The sequence below is a fragment of the Marmota marmota genome, unplaced genomic scaffold (assembly GCF_001458135.2).
Source record: "Marmota marmota marmota unplaced genomic scaffold, marMar, whole genome shotgun sequence".
NCBI lineage: Eukaryota > Metazoa > Chordata > Mammalia > Rodentia > Sciuridae > Marmota > Marmota marmota.
The window spans coordinates 2779775-2797716 of NW_026000077.1; the positions used below are offsets into that span (position 1 = coordinate 2779775).

General features: G+C 34.3%; 1 protein-coding gene across 2 annotated transcripts in view; it reads right to left on the bottom strand.

The window, feature by feature from the left end:
* Window positions 1–3691: 3691 nt before the first annotated feature.
* Window positions 3692–17942, bottom strand: part of Trim33 (tripartite motif containing 33) — a 73485-nt gene continuing 59234 nt past the window's right edge. The window contains exons 14-19 of one of the 2 annotated variants that reach the window (XM_015502147.2): window positions 16594–16943; window positions 14530–14653; window positions 12290–12364; window positions 10248–10400; window positions 8897–8947; window positions 3692–8817 (exon numbers count right to left, since the gene is read on the bottom strand). In XM_015502147.2, coding sequence (XP_015357633.2) covers window positions 8605–8817; window positions 8897–8947; window positions 10248–10400; window positions 12290–12364; window positions 14530–14653; window positions 16594–16943 — 966 coding nt within the window. In that variant the 3' untranslated portion in view covers window positions 3692–8604. The remainder of the gene's footprint in view (window positions 8818–8896; window positions 8948–10247; window positions 10401–12289; window positions 12365–14529; window positions 14654–16593; window positions 16944–17942) is intronic. The other variant, XM_048814544.1, reaches the window with a different exon arrangement.

The window sequence follows — 17942 nt, forward strand, 5'->3', positions numbered from 1 at the left end:
ATTGCTGGTGTGTGCTACTGCACCCAGCTCCATCAATTCTAAACATATTATTCCTTATTGACAATTCTTTTCTATTCCTCACATATTTCAAATTGCACAGAATTTAAGCAATTGCGTATCAAAAGACACATTTTTTTTTTTTTTTGGTACCATCAACAATGCCAGGAGCTGGTTAGATTCATAGCTCAATGGAGTGCTTGCCTAGCATACACATGGGATCGATCCCCAGCCCCCTGCCACCCAAAAGTCAAATTAGTACTATAATATCATTTGCTTTTAGAGATTTTTTTTTTTAAATAATGTACCTTTGAATTCATTCAGCCAATACTTTCAATATCTGCAGTTTTTGCAGGATAGATTGTTTCTCATTTATTCATAATCATTATTTTTTGTCTTTTTTGGGACTCTGACAAGGAGTCAAAGATAACTAGAATGCTATCTATGAAAATTCTTTCAGGGCTGAGGTTGTGGGTAGAGTGCTGCCTAGCATGCGTTAAGACACTGGATTTGATCCCCAGCACCATATTAAAAAAAAAAAAAACACTAAACTAAATAAACAAAATAAAGGTATCGTGTCCACCTACAACTACAAAATATATAAAAAAGAAAGAAAATTAACTTTGAGATTGATTTTAAAGTGCTTTCCTTACAAAAGTATAACATTAATTTCTGTTAAGTGCCCAGAAATCGCTTCAAACCTCTTAGCTTAAGTTTTTAACCACATGAGTTTAAGTTCTAAATTGCTTGTCAGCCTGGAATACAAATTTTCAGGGGGATTTCCCCCACCACATACATTTTTTTCCCATCCAGTTTCCTCACTCATCTGAGGTAGCATATTCTGGCCTATTTTTTCACTGACTATATCATCTTTTGAAGTTCCAGGTTTGAAAGTCTCTCACTTTGACTCCATACTTATATTGGACAAAAGGGTTTGTCTTCTTTCTGGAGCTTAGCCCATTCTAAAGTCATTTAAATAAAAGGATTGTCACAGGCTTCAGAGCAATTATCATTTTTTAATACTGCTACTTCTCTATATTTGTAATTTTTGTTCAATCCCACACTAAATTTTTATTTTTTTAAAAATTTCAAGCATACAAAGAAGTTGATACAATACTCATCTACTATTCACTAAGACTCACTGCATATTATTCTGCTGCTGATATTTGAAGTATCTCATACATATTTTATACATACACAATACACTTTTACCTAATGATTGAAATGTAACAAATAGAATGACATTTCATTTCTAGCAATCTCAGCATGCATGTCCAAAGAAAAAGGATATTTCTCTACAAAAGCACAGAACCACTGTCTTACCTAAGAAAATTTAACATTATTCCATATTATGTAAAAGTTCATATACAAATTTTTTGAGGTGTCCTTGAAGCATCTCTAATGACTGAGGTTATGTAATTCAAAAATCAAATCCAAATCCACTTATTCCACTCGATTTATGTGTCTCCTTACCTGCTTTAGACATTTACCTTTTTTTTTTTTAAAGAATACAAATCAGAGGTCTTATAAATATCCTACATTCCACTTTTGTTTATTCCAGAAGACACATTCAGTGTCAATATTTTTGGCAATAATGCTATATAGACAGTGGGGTGAAGTTTTGAATATCTTTATAACTAAAGATTTTTTAAAAATGAAGCCTGCATAATGTTAGAAACAAATGTCCCTATGTACCACTGTTTTTCAGATAGCTATTTTCAAATGAAAGAACAATGGTACATTTACTACCACCTGAGACTAGATAACATGAAGAGGAAGCTTGAGATATTTCTATACATTTGGTATTTTTTTTTTTTTTTAAACTCCAAAGCCTGTTATGGGTGTTTGTTGGAATTTAGAAATCTAATCAATTAATGTAGAATTACATTAATTTGGGGAAGGGGGCATACAAGGGATTGAACTCAGGGGCACTTAACCACTGAGCCAAATTCCCAGCCCTATTTTGTATTTTATTTAGAGACAGGGTCTTGCTAAGTTGCTTAGCTCCTTGCTTTTGCTAAGGCTGTCTTTGAACTCCTCATCCTCCTGAGCCACTGAGATGACAGGTGTGTGCCACTGGGCCCGGCTAGAATTACATTAATTTTTAAGAGCTGAGGACAAATTTAAAGGATGCCTTTTCTCTCATCTCATCATTAAAACGGGAGAAATGATTTTCTAACCTGCCCCTTTTCATGGTGATAGAAGACATGAAAAAGAAACCAAATGTTTGTGAAGAACTCACTATGTGTCAACCATATGCTATGACTTAAATTCATCTTTATATGAATTTCATGAACCGGATATGACTATCCTCATGTTCACAACAAGCCAAGTGCAACCCAGATCTTAAGAGAACTGTAAAAACTAGGGTTAAAATTAAAACTTCATGGGTAGTTAAAACCCAGGGATTTCGGGCTATACAAAATCCCCCAGATTAGAAATTTGCACTTGAATGTTTTACTTGGCTATTCATGGCTGTGTAAATTCTGTTTAACCTAAGGAAAACTTAAAAGCCAGAATTGCTGGAAAACCAATGTATGCTCACTCAGTTGTTCCCTCCATGCCTCACTCATTTAATTAACAGACCCCTTGTTGCTGCTCTGTTTGGAATAGCTCTTAACAAGGTCATCTATGGTTTTGTCACAGCTAAACTCAATAGCCACTTTATAATTACACCACCCCTTCTTGAAACCCCTTTAGCTTAGGTTCCATTATCAGTCTTTCTTCCCACCTAACATAGGTCTTTATAGCGCTTTCCTTTTCTACTTCTTTTGTTTCCTCTGCTCTTTCAATAATTCTCTTCTCATTATATAAATTTTGTAGAAAATATACTTTAAATTGCATGAGTTACCAGCTATTATGTTCTTAGCTCAACTTCATACACTTACTAAATGCCTACCATGAAGCATATTTACCAGAGAATAAAAATAGGCACGATTCCCAACAGATGGATCTTACAGCTTTCTTCAGTCCAGGGATCTCTCATAAGTGCCAGGACCATGAACACCTGCACCTTATCTTCCCTTCAGTACCTCAAACTCAACATATCCCAAAATTCAACAGTTATCTTCTCCATTCCACTGCCAGATTGCTAGTTTTAAGGCTCACATGGATTATTTATAGCCCACAAGTTTGTCTTTAGCTCCATGCTTCCCCATAACCCATTCTTCACAGTTAAAGTGGAGTCCTTGTTTGGTTTAAGACCAAAACATTAAAAAAAAAAAAAATTTCATTGAAAATATTTTACTGGCCTTTTGACTAGAAATGAGAATTTATTTGCCAGAAAGGATGAACCCATCATACTTCTGAGGCCAAAACACTTTCACATCTCTTGCACACTACTTGATGAGGATCCTGCTCAGTTATTCAGTTTATTTTACTACTCCAAGTTACAATCTTTTTTCACTCCCTCTGCTGGTTCACTGACCTATCTTATGAATGAAAGAGATTACTTCCCTGACATCAAAGTTTGGATTAGATCCTTCCCTGTGCATTCCAACTATTTCTGTATTAATCTCTATCACAACATTCTTTATTCTAACAGAGTCTAAATACTATAAGGCAAGGTTTATATTTTATCTTGTTGACAACTCTATCTCCAGAGCCTGGCACACATTTTTAAAATGAATTGGAATTATGAAGTCCCAACTCACAGAAGAGGGGAGGAAAAAAAAAAAAGAAATTCATTTGAAAATGTTTTCAATTTTCTAATTTAATAGAAATAACCAAAACAATGTGGTTTTTCAAACAAGGCTTTAAACTAATCTAATACAACTTCTACAACACATTCCAGAGCATTATAACAAGAATTATTTACAGGCAGCTAATGTATTAAATAACCATGAAAAGAAAAAACTTGCTCTTATTACACACCAGCAAAAAACACAGGAACAGAACAATTAGAAACTGCAACCTTGTTTAAAAAAATTAAATATGATCATTTAGAGAATACAATACCACAGAAACAGCACTTTTTCTTTAAGAATCATATTGAAGGGTAGTTAACTATGTGCAAAAATAATAGTAATAGTAATAATAATAAAGAGGGGAGGAGACCAGTTGAAATACTGGATGCAAGGAACTAGAGTAAGGCTGTGAATTTAACCCTTGTGTGTAGGTATGTCTACATAGAAAAATCACAGGCTTTCCAATTGCACAATCTTTGTTTTATAGGCTAATATACATGTTTTGCTGTTTTAAAACATAGTAAATGCCTACATTTTTCAGACCAGGAGCAGACATGCATTTCATTCTTAAGAATGAAATTTAGGCCACAATTGAATGGGAATATTGCAATGGCACTTGCAAAATCATTTTGGTGCCTTCCCACATGTGAATTTGGTGAATTTAAAATAGAATTTTCAATTTTTAAAGATCACTGCTACAAAGGGCTAAACTTAATTTTATATATCCTGTAGTTTAATATGACAAATGTGCCCAAATTAACTAATCTTTAAGATAATTTTGTTTCTAAGATACAATAAAAATATATAAAAAACCATGTAAGCAAACATAAGAAACCAAGATGGAAGAAATGCATTTTGACCAAGTAAGACATGCTTTTGGCCAAGTAAAAGAAGCCATTATATTCAAGAGTACATGTTGAAATCTGAAATGTCTATGTAAACTGTGGCATATAAATTTTTTCCTTAAAAAAGTACCTTCAATTTTTTTTTACTCAAACACCTACTTTTAAAAAAATATGCAACTTTCCCCAATTTTTAAAATAAAATGCCACAATATATTGTTATTACCTCCAGCATACATTTAAATTTCTTAATTTTTTTAAAAGATAGATTGGGTGATATGCATACAAACTTTCCTATAAAATCACCATCCAGAAGAGAATTATGACATGCTATTAGCCAACAGACTTAAAGCAGTGTTATTGCTTTATCAAGGAGAAGATAACTGGGAGGGAGAAAAAAATTAACATCCACATCTGATACATGATCCAACTATAATACACCTTCAAAATCTTGAATCACCTTCAGCAGATAATAAATATAGGTGCAAAAATTAAGAGTTCATGATGCAAATTTAAAACGATTGCTTTAACTAAGGGATTTAGGATGGGCAGATTTTATAAAACTACTCAATGATCCAGTGTTGAGCAGGCAAATAAGCAGTGCTGGTTCTGACAAGAAATGAGATCTTTCTTTTATGGGGTAGGATGGGCAGTACTGGGGAGTGAACCCAGGGGCACTTCTACCACTGAGCTATCTCGTCAGTCCAAGGAATGATATCTTTGTTTCATGTGTTATATGTGAATTGGTGTAGAGTATAAAGGCTAAGGGAGAAGGGAGCAACAGCATCTAGTCCCATTTTGGATAGTAAGAGACAATCCAAGGGCATAGTCGGAAGACTTGAATCTACTGGCTTATCAACACTAATCACTAATAATTAAACGGCAGGATACCTGCTGAGGTAATTGATAAATCTACAATTTGCACACTTTAAAGCATTATTTCTTTGGATTAACTAAAAATTTCAAAATCTTTTACGAGAAAACAAATGAGAATTTAAATGACTTTTAAAATTATCTAAAATTCCCTTATGAAAGAAATAGAAGTTAGAAAAAACCAACTTGTTGATTCCCAAAAGAAGAATTTCAATAGTATATCTAATGCCTTCTCATTTCAGTGATGGTTTGATGTATAGAGCATAATCTACAATCTAATCATACTTTGGAACTTTCACACACTGCACCTTATACAGCAATTCCTTAGGCCAGTGAATCAGTGGAGCCAAGTGCTAAAAAAAAAAAAAAAAAAAAATGGGGGTCAGCAGAACAGATTGAAGAACACTTTGTTCTCATTTCTCTGATGGGAGAAATAAACTGAACTGTGGCCAAAACTTTGAAAGCTTTTAAGGAAACATTGTTAGGTGGACTTTTCTCCAAACCTAAAATACTAGAATAAATTCTTAAAAAAAGAATAGAAATGTGAGGATAACAACTGCCTTCAGGAGTTCAGTATTTCTTTTAACATAAATTAATAGGAAAAACATTTAACTGAACATTAATACTCTGTAACCACAGTTATGTTAGAACTGGACAAATGAGGTTAGAAATACAATGATCGGCGTGCAAGAAAAAAAAATTTTAATAAAATTTAAACTGAATATCTCCATGTAAAAGTGGCTTATTGACAGCTATTAATCTAATACTACTTCCTCAGCAGTAAAAATAATCTTTGTTAATAGAAATGGAGCCTACTAAATGCTGACATTAATTATTTTATATGGCTTTTTAACTGACTGGCTTAACCACTCCAAAATTAAAAGAAACAAAGGGGGGGGGGAATCTACCTAACATGAAAATGTTTTTATGGGAACACATTATCTTTTAGGGTTCCAATTATTAAAAGTATTTAATTAAAATTTGCTTTTACCTTCATTTGACAGAATCTACACAGGAATTTTGAAAAGTATTCATATGAAAAGCAAATACAAAACATCAGAACTCAAATATCAGAACTTCATAAAATGAAGTCATACTTTCCAAAAAGTACCATTAGATATATTTTTACTTATTAAAATCATGGATATTGTGGAAAAGGGGGAGTAGGCAGAGGTAAAAAGCATTTTAAAATTATTTTTCCACTTACAAAAAAAATAAAATAAATTCAAAAAATTTTAAAACCCTCTTCTTAGGAATTTGAAAATTGAGTGAAATAATAAAATAGTTTAGTCTATATTTTTTAAAAGCCTAATTTACAATGAAAAGAAAATGGAGAAGCTAAAAAGAAGTTAGAGATGAAAGAAGCAAAATAAAATTAGTACTGTTTAAATATACCATTAGAAGGTCTGAATCATATTCCTGTTTACCCCCACCCCTTCCTTGTTAAGAAAGAAAAACAACCCAAAGAAATCTGTATAATAATTTCTTTAGAGCACTTTATTTGATTCAATACGCACTAAAAATATTTGCTTCTTAGACAATTATGTCAAATAATCTGAGTAATCTATGGTCTGAATTGCTTAAACTGTATTTTTAAAAAGGTGAGTGATTTGCCACAAATCTGCTGACGTCTGAAAAATATTTAATGGCAAATTCTTCTATTTTGGTCACTTTATATTCTAATGTGTCCATACAAAAGTAGGACTAAAGTTTTTTAATCCAACAAAAGAGAAGCCTGTATACAGTCTAGAACACACATTTTGAATCTGAGCATCACAGATGAAGAGAAGAAAAATGAACCAGAGCCACGTTGGTTATCTGCCTCAAGTACTATAATCAGGGTAGCAAAGGTGGGTTTACTCCAGTAACCATTCAAGTGGGGATTGGCTCATTTTTAGGATTTACTTACAGGTCTCTTCTAAGTCCTTTAAGCCCCCAAGTCCATGCAAATGTCCCACTTGGTGGACGGATGAGTAATTTAACCCCACCGGGTTTATTTCAATATTTTGATATTTCAATAATAAGCTGCTTCTGAAGAGTTTGAGAAGTCTGTTCTCTATTAAAATAAGATAGAACCTCAAAATATGAATGTGAACATTAGAAATAGACAGCATATATTACAAATCCATTCTTGATAGGAACATTAGTAAGAATACACATTAGCTTAAAAAACAGGCTCAGCAAATGTTGCTGATCTGCCAGAAGTTTTAGTTCACTATTTACAAATAAGACAAAGTGAAATACAGAAAATTTTACACATTTGGTAGTTGACAGATTACTGTGTGCCAATAGTGGTCTATCAGAAAACTGATATGAAGGAAGACTGGATAAGAGCCAGTTGTCACCTTCTCAAATTCAAATGTACAGAAAACTAGATTAATTTTGAAACAAACATTCTGCCTTTCATGGGAATAATTGTATGATCAGATGATGTGACTGGGAAGTACAACTGTGTGGAAGTGTTTTCTGGAAATGACTACTATAACTCTATATGATCCACTACTGAAAAGTTACCATACTTACTTCAGTAGACCACTGAAGTTGATTAAATGATGATCAATGGTCATGTTTCCTAGACCCTAAATATCAATAGAAAATAAAATTGCTATTGAGTTCTTTAAACCAATTGAAAAAACTAAGGCCCAACAACATCAAAATGAGAAAAAAATATATATTGGCATGATGATTCAATTTATACCTGGTTGACATTAAAGTGGAATCTGAGTTACACTGATTTTTCACTAGAAAACAACAAAGTATGTTAATGTATGTGTAGGGGGGAGGCTTAAAAGTTGTCTAAATAACTGCGCTCTAATTCAAAAAAACAATTCATCAAGCAAGATGAGCCTTACATGTTTACTTGTACACCCAGTATCCTGCACCAATCAATACCACATGATCATAAACATTTGCAATTTCTAATAATCAGAGAATCATCCTCGTTAGTAACAAATCTTCAAGTCATTTCACTTTTACTTTTTGTTTTTACTTTAAAGTTGCAAATTGAGTTCTCTCCCCTTTTCTTGACAAGAATGTTTTCTGTCCATTATTTCAAGCTAATACTGTATAAAAGCTATCAGCTTCTTCAAGGAGGTGCCCACTGTAGGCAGGATATTCCAGCAACACTTAAATAAAAGGCTTTTTTTTTTTTCCTTTCCTTTCCTTTCTTTCTTTTTTTAAAACAACTGATTTAAGTTCATGCCATTTTATTTTATATGTACTGGTCTCTCGTCTGACTTTAGGCGTTTTCTGCGGGGCTGTATAAAGTCTTCATCAGAGTCCTCAGTTACCTCACCATCATCCTCTTCCTGCTCAAATTCTGGCAAAGGTGCGAAGGTCCTGTCTGAGTAGATCTCTGTGAGTTTATCTTCAAAGAACAATGCAACTGCTTTCCCTGCCTGAGCTACTTCTGAATCAGCCTGCAAGCAAAAGATAGGAATATTCACCTATTGGTAATGCATATTCCTTCACCAAGTTTGCATGGTCTGAAAAGCTTACCTTCAAATTAATCTCTTGTGTGTCTGCATAAACTTGAACAACTTTCATCATCTAAAAAGGACACCAGAGTCAAAAAAAAAAAAAAGGGAAATTATAATCCTTTCTAAAGTTATGAGACTGCACAGGATTGGTGACGAAAGTCAGCCATACTAGGGAGAACAAATTGCTATAACCAGATTAAGTGCCTTCTAAAATTCTATAGAACAAGGAACCACTTTCTTTACAAAGTTCTGTTACTAAAGCTACTGTGAAACCTCAATAATTGCCTCATTCTAAATTAGTGAGGTTAATCTTAGCAGGAATTGGTCAGAACATATCAATCTATTCAAGAGAAAAACAACCAGATTCTATCTTTAAGGTAATATGGTAATAAAATTAAGTAGGTAAACTGGGTCTTTCTGTCAACTATAGTTCATAAAACCACATTTATCTGAAAGCAATAAAACTAATTAAAAATAAGACAAAAAACTGGGACTGTATTTTTAAAATTTATATTAGTGAGATTTTAATAATTTACTCTGTGGCATATTGCTATAAAGGTGACTAGACTTTTAAACTCATAAAGATTTTGTATGTTTTTAATATTAAAATGCCATCTGGATGCCCCCAGAAACTATCAGTAGACTTTGACTCAATGTGATTTATTTTACTAAGTCATATGGCACCCAAATTTCATCAGCAATAAAAAGATTCTAGTATTAATCTTTATAAAGATTTTACGGATTCTTATCCAATTCCATTTTCTTTTCCTATAATGAAAACTTCTACAGTAGCTTTGATTTTATCCCAAAGATAAATACAAAATGTTATGTAACACATTTCTTCTTGAGGTGTATATAACTCATTCTTATCCTCAAAAACAACAAAATCCTAAAATTAATAAAGGTAACATTGTTGAAATCAGTAACTCATCATTACACATTGCAAGGTATTATTCAAGATGAGTCAACAAAGATATGTTCATGATTTTAAGGTTCTACATTTCTGTGGTTAAAAATAAAATCCAAGAACATGAGTACATATATATTTTCTATAAGTATCCAAAATACAGGTTATTCATAACCATACCCTACAAAATCTACTTAACTGCGGGCTACTTTTCTGTACCCAACCCTCAAAGGAAGGGATATTCAATAACATTCTTAATATTAATTATATACTCCAAATTATACACAGTAAACTTTCTTCTTTGGAGCTGTAAATAAAATCAATTTTTACTTTTGACGGGACTGAAGCAGGAAAAATGTCTTAATCAAATTAGAAAACTCCTTCAGGTAAAACAAAATCCAAAAAACAAATAAGCAAACAAAAACTAAAAAATTAATATGCTATAGGTTGGAAGCTAACATACTTCATTAAACCTTTCACAGTTCTTGAAGATCAAACGAACATCAGCCACAAAGTCATCTGGGATTTGGTAATGTTGGGAATGTTTTTTCTGAAGCTTCTTTTTCACGGTGGATAAATCCATTGGTTTCTTTATAATTTTATAGTAGTTTGGTATCTAAAATAAATAAATAAGGGCAGATAAGAATTTTCTAAAATGCCGAACTGATTTAGTTTTAAAATGCATAGCATATTCATCACATTAATAGTGGATATATTGGAGAATAGTGAATATACTTTAAATCTTCTGCCAATTATATAATAAAAACCAAATCTTATTGCAAAATATATGCCAATCTCCACGGCTATGGAATTCAAAGACAAATCTTTAATAATAAGTAGACATAGAAAGTAAGCAACCAGCAGGGGCAGCCTATACCAGTATTCTCTCTCTCTCTCTTTTTAAAAAGATGTCGATGGACTTTTTAAATTTTATTTATTTATTTATATGTGGTGCTAAGAATCAAACCAAGTGCCTCACACATGCTAAGCAAGCATTCTACCACTGAGCCACAACCCCAGCCCTATACCAGTATTCTTTTTGGGGGGATAGGGTGGGGTGGGGTGGAGTGGGGGAGGGACTCTAGGATTGAACTCAGGGGCGCTTAACCTATTAGCCACACCCCCAGCCCTATTTTATATTTTATTTAGAGACAGGGTCTCACTGAGTTGCTTAGTGTCTCCCTCTTGCTGAGGCTGGCTTTAAACTTGCAATCCTCCTGCCTCAGCCTACCGAGCTGCTGGGATTACAGGTGTGTGCCATCGTGCCCACCTATACCAGTATTCTTAAGGCCATATTTGGCTCATTAGCAGTTTATGACTCCTAAAGAGTTTGTTTTTTCTAAAGGAGAAAAGTTACAAAATAGATTAATGTTATGATTAGAATATGATGTCTTATAGAAGACATCCTAGAAATTATTACTTATAAGTTTTACCTCAGCAACTCTGAAAGAAAAATTGTTATAACATAAAAGAATGTATTAACCATTTAGTATTCTTCTGACTTTGTCCAAGGCCAAATATATTTCTACCCTTGTGAAATAAGTGAACAGAGAGCAACCATGAAAAGATTAAAAAAAATGAAAGTCATTTGCTACTTTGAAATCCCTAAACTGAAAAGAAACACTTTCTAGAATCAGATGACTACTACTTGTATAAAACACCATCTTTATGTCTAGACCTTTTGTGCTTTAAAATTAATTTCAGTCTATCCTATAAACTATCACTTAATATTCAATAACAGAGGGCTAGCAAATAAAATGTATGCAACATATTCTTATCCCACTTATTAGGCATTGAGAACCTCTGTCTTTATCCTTACAATAGTCACCTGTAAAATAAACAAAAAGCACTGACCTGCAAAACTTCTCCAGTGTTTTTTTCCTCAATCTTGACTGTGTAAGAAGGCTCATGATGGCAGAGCCAGTGTGAAAGACTGAACTGTATATTTTTATTCAATTAATATTTACATGGTTTGATTTTTACCCAAGGTAAAGAATAGAACTGGAATCTTAGAAATAATTTAGCCTAATAATCCCACTTTACAGTTAAAAAGGAAAGGTGTATAGTTTCACCTAATTATAGAGTTACAGAGTTGTTTGTTGCCAGAACCATGAGAACAAATTTTTTTAAACTGTAAATAATAAATACCCACTATGTTATCCGGTACTATGCTAAACACTTTATATTGATTATAATCCTTAGAATAACCTAATTAGGTAAGAAATAGTATATATGTATTAAATTACCACACCACAACCCCATAAATTTTATGAAAGAGAGGGTCGGGGAGGAAGACGGAAGAGGAGAAGGGAAGGAAAGGAATTAAAAAATGAGATCAAGTGAAAAAGTAAATAGTATCAGAATATACTGTGTCTTAGATAAGCTGAGGAGCTTATTGAAGAAGCCTGAGTTTCAATACAGGTCCAGACTAAGATAAGAGAACCCACAGTCCTATTCAATGAGACATTTTTCATTAGGCAGGTAGTATTAAGGTGCACAACTCACCGAAGCAGGAACAGGCTCCTGGAATTCAATACTTAATTCATGGCAATAGAGGTAAAGCAGAAGACGTTCACATTTCTGGCCCCCAAAAAGAAAAGGAAGACATGTGAAGTATTTGTCTCACCTAATAAGACATTCTTGAGAATGAGAACAATATCACTACAAAATATTATTGGGGGAAAAAAACAAACAAACAAACCCTGAACATCAACCTCCTACAAAATAGCTATCCAAGTCAACTGAATCACATACAAAGAAAACCTCCTTGCTTCCAATTTAACTGAGATTACATTTGTCTCTACTTTAAGGAAGTGTCTTTATTCTAATATAAGATTTTCTCAACTCATATTACTTATACAAATGGAAAGTGAGTCATAAAAGCAAAATGTATTGCTCTGTACAAAAACATATATTACCTGGTAATAAAAAAGTAAGTAACCGATTACTATTGCACCCAATTATAATTCTCTGAGGCAGGAAACAAACATTATCTCCTTTCTTCAAATGACTCCATTCAGGTTCAAAATAAATAAAACCTGTCTGTCTCTCAATCTAATTACAAACTCTTTTTTTTTTCATAGTCAGGACACTGACATACATTTTATATTTGTAGTTTTCTATTTACTTCAACTTCTTTAATTTATACATTTTAAACACATACTTCCTCCTCAGATAATGGAGAAAGGATTTTGTGTGTGTGTGTGTGTGCGCGCGCGCGCATGTGCGTATCAGATTACAAACAAACTTGATCAGAGAACTATGTGGCAGATATTTTGCCTCTGGAAATAAGACTACAGATTAGATCACCAGAAGTCTGAAGTGAGGACAGAGCTCTAGATTTATTTTTTAAATGATGAAAAACTGTTTTGAGGATTTTAAGCAAGGAAAGGAAGTAACAGAATTGTTTATTTATTTATTTTTTTAAAGAACACTATGCAGTGTAGAAAAATGGAGTTTAGTTACAAAGTTATAATAAAAGCCCAGATAAGAAATTATGATAGGCTTAGTACCGTGACACACATTTATAATCCCAGTGTCTTGGGAGGCTAAGGCAGGAGGATCATAAATTTGAGGTCAACTTCAGCAACTTAGCGGGATTCTGTCTCAAAATAAAAAAATAAAAATATAAACAACTGGGCTGGGGATGTGGCTCAAGTGGTAGCGCGCTCGCCTGGCGTGCGTGCGGCCCGGGTTCGATCCTCAGCACCACATACAAAACAAAGATGTTGTGTCCACCGAAAAATAAATAAATAAATATATTAAAAAAAAAATATATATATATATAAACAACTGGGACTGTAGCTCAGTGGTAAAGTGCTCTTGGATTTGATCCTCAGTACCAAAAACAAGAGAGACCAAGAAAGAGATTATGATAGATGTCTAGGGTGGCAATAGTGACGTAAGTAGGAAAAGTCATGTTTGAGTATTTTTTCATTTCTAATAGGATTTTAGTCTGAGCAAGAGGTGAGTGGTGGTGCCATTAAATAATGGAAAACATGCTGGGCGCAGTGGCACACAACTGTAATCCCAGCAGCTCAGGAGGATGAGGCAGGAGGATGGGGAGTTCAAAGCCAGCCTTAGCAAAAGCGGGGTGCTAAGCAACTCCTTGTGACCCTGTCTCTATATAAAATACAAAATAGGGGTGGGGATGTGGCTCAGTGGTTGTGTGCCGCTGAGTTCAGTCTCTAATACCCCCCATCCCCCTCCAAAAAAAAAAAAAAATTACAATGAAGGTCTGAGTGCAGTTTTTAATGTTATTTGCTTTTGTTTTTTGAGGTAGGGATTAGAAATCAAGATTTTTGTTGGGGATTGTGGATGTGGCTCAGCAGTAGAAGAACATTTGCCTGTATGGGTGAGGAGACCTGGGTTTGATGCCCAGGACTACAAGGGGAAAAAAAAAAGATTTTCACTGGGACAAACTGGTAAGTTTGAAGAAGTTGAATATAGAGGGCTGGGAATATAGCTCAGTTGGTAGAATGCTTGCCTAGCATGCACAGGTCCTGGGTTAAATCCCCAATACCACCAAAGGAAAAGGAAAAAAAAAAAAAGTTGAATGTAAGAGTCTGAAGCACAAGGTTAGTAACAAAGATTTCAGAAGTCATAAACGATGCAATCAGATGACAAGATTATAAAGCAATAGGTTATGAGCCTATCTGTACATTACACAGAAAAAAAAGAAGGATGTATCAACAAGTAACTACAGAATCCTCAGTAACAAATCAACTTAAATATTTGACACTTACCCTTTGGTCCACGGGGCTTAATCCCTGTGCTGTTTTCCCCTTCTTACTGTGTTGCAAATTATCACAATCATATTCAACTTCTGGCTTCCCAATATCTCTGCAAAATGTGCATATCCAGTCCCCACTAAACAGGGAAACAGGCAATCAGTCCAAGTAATTATATCAAAGTCTGCTTTAGAGACCCTAGTTCTCTGGATGCAGGTCTCTAGTTTGTTTTCTTTAGTTTCCAATTTTGAAAACTGTGTGAAACCCTCCTACTCCCAAACTATTCCAACTCATCCTTCAAGTGATTACCTTCAGGGAAAATATAAGTGGCAATACTGCAGTAAATGGGCCTATGTAGTCATAGCACAAAAATGATAAGTATTTGCTGTATAAGACCAAAGACCAATTCTCTCAGGTCCCCATAGTACCATAACATGAACCTAGTCCCCGAATAAGAAAAAAAAAAGAGTAGAAGACATGGAGTTCCTCAGGTATCTTATACTGTTTTGGCATGCACTAAACAAGTTTTTTTCATGGCCAATCAAAAGACAGAAAATACAAACACATATCTGTAAGTACAAGCATGTAGACACACACTGTGTATCTTTTTTTGTTTGTTTTTGTTTTTTTAGTACTGGGGATTGAACCTGGTTCAATTTTACCAGACTGAACTTAACCACTGAAGCATATCCCCAACCCTTTTCTCACTGAGTTGTTTAGGGCCTAAGTTGCTGAGGCTGAACTTGTGCTCCTCCTGCCTCAGACTCCTCAGCCAGTGGGATTAGGTCTATACTTTTTTTGTTTTTTAAATATTTTTTTTAATTGTAGATGGACACAATATCTGTATTTTATGTTTTATTTTTATGTGGTACCAGGGATCAAACCCAGTACCTCACGCATGCTAGGAAAGAGCTCCACCACTGAGCCACAACCCTGAGCCCTATATTTTGTTTTTAACAGGATTTCTATCAAGCTATAAATTCCAAAATGATTCATTCACATTTCTATTCTCTTCTTCTCTCTTTATAGATTCAGAGATATACTGATACATACATCTAGTATATATCTATCTATTTGGTACTTTTACCACTGAGCTACATCCTCAGCCCTTTTGTTTTGAGGCAGGGTCTCACTAAATTGATGGGGCTAGCCTTAAAATTTACCATCCTCCTACCTCAGCCTCCCAAGTTGCTGAGATTAAAGGCAAGCACCTCTGTTCCTGACTTAACTATTATTTAAAAAGAAATTGGGGCTGGGGTTGTGGCTCAGTGGTAGAATACTTTTAGAACTTCTAGCATGTGTGAGGCACTGGGTTCGAACCTCAGCACCACATAAAAATAAAGGTCCATTAATAATTAATACAAATTAAAAAAAATTGTGGGGTGGGGGCTAGACATACATTACCACTCAGTGGTAAAGTGTTTGCCTAACATGCACGTTAAAAGTGCTTATCAGCAGATACAAGGCCCTGGGTGAGATAGATCCCCACAATGCGAACAATAAATAAAATTTAAAATTAATTTAATCAAACCTAGGACCTATGCATAATAGGTAAGTCCCCTACCACTGAGCTATAGCCCCAACCTCAAAAATTAAACTTACAAGTTACCTTCAGAAGCAAACAGACTTTCTCTAGCTCACCGATTCCCTTGCTCTTCTCCATCTTAGGAGTTTTACCAAATTTGCTTACAATGAGTATAAATTGAAGGCCAGGAGATGACATCTACTCTTTAAGTTAATACTAAAGGAATAATAGGTTCTCTGTCTTATAGAAATGGTATGTTTTGGTTAAGAAGGCCATTTGTAGCCAGGTGTGGTAACGTTCACCAGTAATCCCAGCTACTCAGGATGCTGAGGAAGGAGATACTCAAGTTGAGGGATGGCCTTGGCAATTTAGAGAGACATTGTTAAAATAAAAAATAAAAAGGAGTGGTAATGTAGCTCAGTGATAGAGAGTTCCTGGGTTCAATCCCAATTATTGCAAAAACAAACAAAAACGGGCTTTTTGCCCTGAAAAACTTTTTGCTATATTTTTAATTTATGACAACATAAAACAAAAATGATTTATATCACCAGTACCTTGGAAAGCTTAGAAGGGTTGGAACATGACAAGTTAGATGAAAGACCTTTGGACACTTTTCACAGCACAAGAGATCCCCTCCATTTTGGCAGACAGCACACCAGTCTTCATTTGGGTCATCATCTTTGCTGCTGCCATCTCCTCCAATCCTTGCTGACCTGTGAATCAGGCTTCGAATTGGAGACTTTCCATTAACTAGACTGCTGAGCCCCGACTGTTTGCAGCTTTCATTCATATCTGTAGGTTCAGTTTTCACATGGTTTTCCAGGCTCGTTAATGCATCCAACTCACTTTCTAGATGCAAGTTGGTTGAAAGAGGTGGTGTCAAGCTGCTCTCAGGACTGCTCAACTGAAAGAAAACAAAGACAAATTCTTGGGAAAAAAAAATCATTTAATCCTTATTGCATGCAGTGTGTGTGTTATTTAAAAGCTACATCAATATACATACTGACATAACTTAAAATTATTATATAAATCATATTAGTAACTTTGATTAATGGACTCAAAAGAACTCTAAGGTTATTTATGTGATTTTGGGATACCTGTCCCTCTATTACTGGTTCACAAAAATAACAAGGAAATTAATTATACCATTAAATACACTGAGAGGTGTGTCCAGAGTTATAGAGAACTGATAATAGCACTTTTTTTCCACAACCAGAAGCATTCTATCCTATCCTTCTGCTCACCTATCATTCTATTAATATAGGAAGATTATGACATTGTAAAATCTTTCACCAATTTTTTTTGTGTCCATTTTTATGGGGTACTTTGCAAATTAAGTTTTGAAGGGAGGTGTGACACTGCTTTAAATCCAAGACTAAATCTGTTGCTCTCTAAATCTATGTATATACTATGTTGAATATACTAATACCCTGAGATAAAAATTTCTATGTTCCATGATATGAGAGCCTGCAGAATGGGAGAAAATCTTTGTCAACTATACTTCAGATAGAGAATTAATCTCCAGGATATATAAAGAACTAAAAAACCCAAATAACCCAATAAATAAATGGACAAAGGAACTGAAGAAACACTTCACAGAGAAATATGGTCAATAAATACATAAAAAAAAATGTTCAACACAACTAGCAATTAGAGAAATTCAAATCAAAACTACATTGAGATTTCACTTTAGTTACAGTGGCAATTAAAGACTATAGGTAGCAGGGGCTGGGGATGTGGCTCAAGCGGTAGCGCGCTCGCCTGGCATGAGTGCGGCCAGGGTTTGATCCTCAGCACCACATACAAACAAAGATGTTGTGTCTGCAGAAACCAAAAAATAAAGAAATTCTCTCTCTCTCTCTCTCTCTCTTAAAAAAAAAAAAAAAAAAAAAAAAAAAAAAAA